At 34.7% G+C, this 6,097-nt stretch overlaps 1 protein-coding gene across 1 annotated transcript; it reads right to left on the reverse strand.

Annotated features, from left to right (window-relative positions):
• Positions 1-1,658: 1,658 nt before the first annotated feature.
• Positions 1,659-5,693, reverse strand: LOC131067711 (AP2-like ethylene-responsive transcription factor AIL5). The gene is made up of 10 exons (XM_058002832.2): positions 5,586-5,693; positions 5,282-5,350; positions 4,575-4,662; positions 4,399-4,481; positions 4,012-4,020; positions 3,821-3,909; positions 3,507-3,580; positions 3,010-3,060; positions 2,773-2,849; positions 1,659-2,635 (listed from the first exon to the last, which is right to left on the reverse strand). Exons 2-10 carry the CDS (start codon positions 5,286-5,288, stop codon positions 2,052-2,054), a joined length of 1,062 nt encoding a protein of 353 aa, XP_057858815.2. The 5' UTR covers positions 5,289-5,350; positions 5,586-5,693; the 3' UTR covers positions 1,659-2,051.
• Between the last annotated feature and the right edge of the window lie 404 nt (positions 5,694-6,097).

A 6,097-nucleotide genomic window follows, 5' to 3' on the forward strand; every position in this document is an offset into this window, starting at 1 on the left:
AAGCTCCTCCGACATTAGATATATTTGAACGGATCAGATCGAGGTCTTCAAAATGTAAAATAAGTTTTAAAGTGTTCAGAAGACAAGTTTAAGACAGCACACTCTGAAAAATACAAAATGTTGAGAAATCTTGAAAGGTTGGATATACTGTAAAATTTCAGATCCAGGTCTTCAAAATGTTTAAAACATGATAAAAATAAGTTTCAAAAATATCATAAAACAGTGCACTATAAAATATGAGAGCTAGAATCATATTGAAAAATATTATGATTTTGACATTCTTGTATCACCCCAGATATTGAACATAATAGGAGGTTGACATTCTGCTCCTGCACTAGGCGCACTTTCTGAATCCTGAAGGGAGGATGTTATCCAGTTGCTATCAGGCATTGTGTTCTCGTGAACAGCTCTCACAAGTACTGAGGATTGCCCAGGAGAGCAGAATGTGAAGGTACCCAAAGACAGCATGTTTCCAAAAGCTTCTAGTGAACTGTGTGATGGAAGAGAGGAACCTCCCATCACCAGTCCATGGGTAGTTGCCATAGTTCTCCAATTAATAGCTGTGGGTGCAATACAGTCTGTGCAAGAAGATATTTTCCCATTGCTTTCCACAGTAATGGTTCTAAATTGTAATTCTAAACCACATATTGCAATCATAATTAAATATTATTGTTAAAGAACGGTTTGTATACTATTAAATCTGTTCCCAACCATATTCACCCTTGAAACAAAGTACACAGTGAAAAGAGGTGACAACAATATAGTTCTAAACTTTGCATTACAAGAGTGTTCAACATATTGCATAAAATGAAGAGAAAGCTTCTCTCAGACTAAATATTCCTAAGGGACACGCCTCACTAGACGGGGGAGGGAAGTCGCAACAAAATGGGTCCAAAAACTTTGCTTTCCTTGAAAGTTCAACCTGCAACATAATGAGGAGAGAAAGCTCCTCCGACATTAGATATATTTGAACGGATCAGATCGAGGTCTTCAAAATGTAAAATAAGTTTTGAAGTGTTCAGAAGACAAGTTTAAGACAGCACACTCTGAAAAATACAAAATGTTGAGAAATCTTGAAAGGTTAGGTATACTGTAAAATTTCAGATCCAGATCTTCAAAATGTTTAAAACATGATAAAAATAAGTTTCAAAAATATCATAAAACAGTACACTATAAAATATGAGAGCTAGAATCATATTGAAAAATACTATGATTTTGACATTCTTGTATCACCCCAGATATTGAACATAATAGGAGGTTGACATGCTGCTCCTGCACTAGGCGCACTTTCTGAGTCCTGAAGGGAGGATGTTATCCAGTTGCTATCAGGCATTGTGTTCTCGTGAACAGCTCTCACAAGTCCTGAGGAAGGCCCAGGAGAGCAGAATGTGAAGGTACCCAAAGACAGCATGTTTCCAAAAGCTTCTAGTGAACTGTGTGATGGAAGAGAGGAACCTCCCATCACCAGTCCATGGGTAGTTGCCACAGTTCTCCAATTAATAGCTGTGGGTGCAATGCAGTCTGTGCAAGAAGATATTTTCCCATTGCTTTCCACAGTAATGGTTCTAAATTGTAATTCTAAACCACATATTGCAATCATAATTAAATATTATTGTTAAAGAACGGTTTGTATACTATTAAATCTGTTCCCAACCATATTCACCCTTTATACAAAGCACACAGTGAAAAGAGGTGACAACAATATAGTTCTAAACTTTGCATTACAAGAGTGTTCAACATATTGCATAAAATGAAGAGAAAGCTTCTCTCACACTAAATATTCCTAAGGAACAGGCCTCACTAGACGGGGGAGGGAAGTCACAACAAAATGGGTCCAAAAACTTTGCTTTTCTTGAAAGTTCAACCTGCAACATAATGAGGAGAGAAAGCTCCTCCGACATTAGATATATTTGAACGGATCAGATCGAGGTCTTCAAAATGTAAAATAAGTTTTAAAGTGTTCAGAAGACAAGTTTAAGACAGCACACTCTGAAAAATACAAAATGTCGAGAAATCTTGAAAGGTTAGATATACTGTAAAATTTCAAAATACTATGATTTTGACATTCTTGTATCACCCCAGATATTGAACATAATAGGAGGTTGACATGCTGCTCCTGCACTAGGCGCACTTTCTGAATCCTGAAGGGAGGATGTTATCCAGTTGCTATCAGGCATTGTGTTCTCGTGAACACCTCTCACAAGTCCTGAGGACTGCCCAGGAGAGCAGAATGTGAAGGTACCCAAAGACAGCATGTTTCCAAAAGCTTCTAGTGAACTGTGTGATGGAAGAGAGGAACCTCCCATCACCAGTCCATGGGTAGTTGCCATAGTTCTCCAATTAATAGCTGTGGGTGCAATACAGTCTGTGCGAGAAGATATTTTCCCATTGCTTTCCACAGTAATGGTTGTAGGCCTTAAGCCAAACATATTGGATGGAAAATCATATTTGTCCCCATTACTTTCCTTATCTTCTACTTCGATTCTAGCTCCCTTTTCTTTCCTTTCTACAGGTAGCGTGCTGTTCATTATGGCTTTTACATCATATCTGCTTGTGTCAAAGTTTGTAACAGCGTTTTCTCCTTTGAATTTGATGGCAGCAATGTCATAAGCCTCGGCTGCCTCTTCCTGACTGGCTGTAAGTTAAAACAGGAATCATTAGCCTTTTCATCTGGTTTGATTATTGGATGCATTGACATTTAATTATAGTTCAATATACTGTACAAGCATTCATTTGAAACATTATACTACAAACTTAGAAAGATGTGCTCACTGAATGTTCCAAGATACAAATCTTTGTTCCCATCATGCTTCCCAATCCTAGCCTGCCACCTTCCCTTGTTATGATGTCTGCCAAGCCATATCATGGATTTGTACAGCTACATTAGGTCAATGGTGGCTTTTTATGTTAGTCAGCTTATCTCAGTGAAATTTAAATTAGTTTCATCCTTTCGTAGTAATGTTTAAGATAAGACTATAAGTTCATTCAACTAAATTATTAAATCCAAACCGTGTCACTCCGCGGTAGGCTGATCTCCCCCTAGAAAAGCCATTGCTACTCCTGCAAAATTGACATTTGGTAAGGGTTTGAGAAAAAAAGTTACTCAGTCAAATTTAAAAACAGTTAATCATATGTTTAAGTTTTAGAATGTATAAACACAAATTCAAGGAATTCAGAAATAATTCATACTAAGATCATGAACTACAAAGATTATGTTTCTTAAAAAGGTATAAAAATAAATTAAAAAATAATTCATACCAAAATCATAAACTGAAAAAATTATATATCTACGCTCTAGAATGTATAAACATAAATCCAATTAAACATTATAATGGGTCCCTATGAAACTGTTTGTGGCCTATTACAGATTTTGATCCAAATTGATGTAATCTTTAATACACAAGAAAACAATAATGATACTCACTGAGATCTTTCTCCATACTTAGTGCTCTATACATTATCTGCCTAACCCCTATGGATGCATAGGTGGGAGGAAACCTAATTACCTCCTAATAGATTGAATATATCCTTGCTTTGACATGTTCTTCATCTCTTTCAACTCTGTCTCATAATTTTCTATCTGCATTTGATACAGAAGGTCAAAAATATTAAGTAAAAAGTATAAAAAGATAAGACTAACTACACACAAAGGCTGAATTACAGCAAAATCTCGAGTCTTTTATACCGGAAAGACATGTTATACAATTTTAGCATGCTCGGCATTTCATGGGGAAAGTAGAATGAGTACCAAACGCATTTTCTCACAGAAAGTAGAATATCGGCAGATAGAATAGATCTGAAACATATAGAAAAATTATACCGGAAAGTTTGTCAAAATTGATGGCCCCCAATACTTCAGAGCTGCCAGATCGTAAGCTCTGGCTGCTTTTTCCTCCTGATCAAATCCGCCTGCATTACACAGATGGACAGTTAAATTACAGATCTGGAATTCCACAGAGTGAATTCGAATCACTTAATGAATGTTAAAACCAATTAAAAGCATCTGCTTACCGAGATAGACTGGAGAATCCAATCATTATCCAGAATTGAAGAATCACAGTAAGACGGTTAAATACTCAAATTAGTAACCAAAGTATGAATAACCTAGTTGTTATATATGTACTTTTAAGAAGGAACTTGTGTATAATGTTCATAAAGAGGAAAAAAAAACATATTGGAGATCTTGTTTCAAAACATAACCCACTTGTTTATAAGATTCTCTCACATCCTTAAAAGAAGCCCATCAAAGATATCTCAGAGATTTCGCTTCAAAGAATTGATCCATACAAATAACTTTCTAAACATACCTGTTTTAATTTCTACTGGAACCCATCTAGGCCTGTAGAATGGAAAGGGTTTAATGCATAACTTATTAGAATAGAGATTCACAAAACTAACCTTGTTTACCCTTACGAGTATGACCCTCTATTGGGCAGCTGTTGTCCCACAGATGAGCTTCATATCTCCCTGTCCATTTCTGCCTGCATTGAATCTAACATAATATTACTTCAAACTAACATTTGAATCTATCAGAAAATCTCTTTCTGTATCTATAAAAGTAAATATAAACACACCTAGTAACTCCGCGGTAGATTGAACTTTTTTTATCAAACGAAATGTTGGACTTGTTTTTGGGAGCCATCAAGTTCTCACTATTGGATTCTGCAAATGTAGGCCACGGAAAGGAATTTAGTATTAGAATCCATAGCTTAGTGACTGTCAACGATACATCTAAATAATAAAAAGAATACTGAGATCCAACCTAAAATTAAAATTTAAAGTTCATTAAAAGAACAATATCTCTCTCAGAAAACAAGATCATGAAGAAACTCGATGCAGTAACAATAATCTCAATGAAGACTATTTCTTAGCCATCTTGATATGAAATTTTTACAACCAACTCCATTTTACGGCAATATTACAGGATCCTAAACCATGGTGGTTCTAGATAGAAGATATATCTCAAGACACTGCTTGAGATGAGATGATCTATGTTTTTATAAGAATAAAAATCAGTTTTTGACAGGGATCTCAAACATGTTACAGAGGAACGACATGGATAACACAGTGAAACTAGAAAAGTCCAAGGAGTTCCACAAAAGATGGAACACACAAATCAGATATAGACAAAGCAACGGCAATTGCAAAAGAAAGATCAAACAAAAGAACACGAAAGACAATAATAAACGAAGCTTCAATCAAATCTATAATAAAACCATGGGGTTTAGGGAAGAAAAATGATAAAAAATTATACAAGTCAATAACTACTGAGATCTCATACCTTCCATGTAATAGTAAGAGAAATCTCATAAAAGAGTCCTCAGACTACAACAAGCCCACCTCCTGAATTCTTGTATATCATGTGGCACCCAAAACAAGAAAATTTCAGCCTTTCAAAATATAGATAGTTGTAAAAAGAAAGTATAGCTAAATCTGGCAGAAATATTATGAAAGAAAAATCAATAACATGAATACAAATATATAAAAAATACACAATCTAAAGACTGAAGACTTAATATCTTCCAAATGACTAGGTTACACTGCAACTCTTTAAAAAAGTATTTTAAAGAGAGAAGATTTAGTACCTTCAAAATAGTACTGATATACTGCAATTTTTCAAATAAGAAAGAAAAGAAAACTCCTATAGAAAGACTTTCCTCTCCGTCTCTTCGAAGCGATCAAAATCAATGCCTTCTTCGGATTAGAGGGATGGAGATGTATCACAAGATTGCACATATATAGAGGTACAATCCCCAAAATTCGGTATAATATCTTGGTATGAGTCTAAACGGTGACACATTATGGGTCGGTGAGGAGAGATTCCATATGTAAAAGTCAATGTGTCAGGTTGTACTTTCCAGCTATTGCTAAACAGTGAAAAATATTTGTGTAGTTTTGATGTATGTCTAATATATTAATTACTATATAAATATTTTCTTTACCTAGAAAATAGATTTGACTTTTTTTTTTAAATTACTTTCTTTTTTAATAGTACTATTATCATATTCTTTATTTTAAGGTATATTTAATAATTATTTTGTTAGGGGTAAAATAGGTTTTGAAGGGATCTTGAAACTCTTTTAAAAAATGAATAGCT

Source organism: Cryptomeria japonica, chromosome 8 (assembly GCF_030272615.1).
Source record: "Cryptomeria japonica chromosome 8, Sugi_1.0, whole genome shotgun sequence".
Lineage (NCBI taxonomy): Eukaryota > Viridiplantae > Streptophyta > Pinopsida > Cupressales > Cupressaceae > Cryptomeria > Cryptomeria japonica.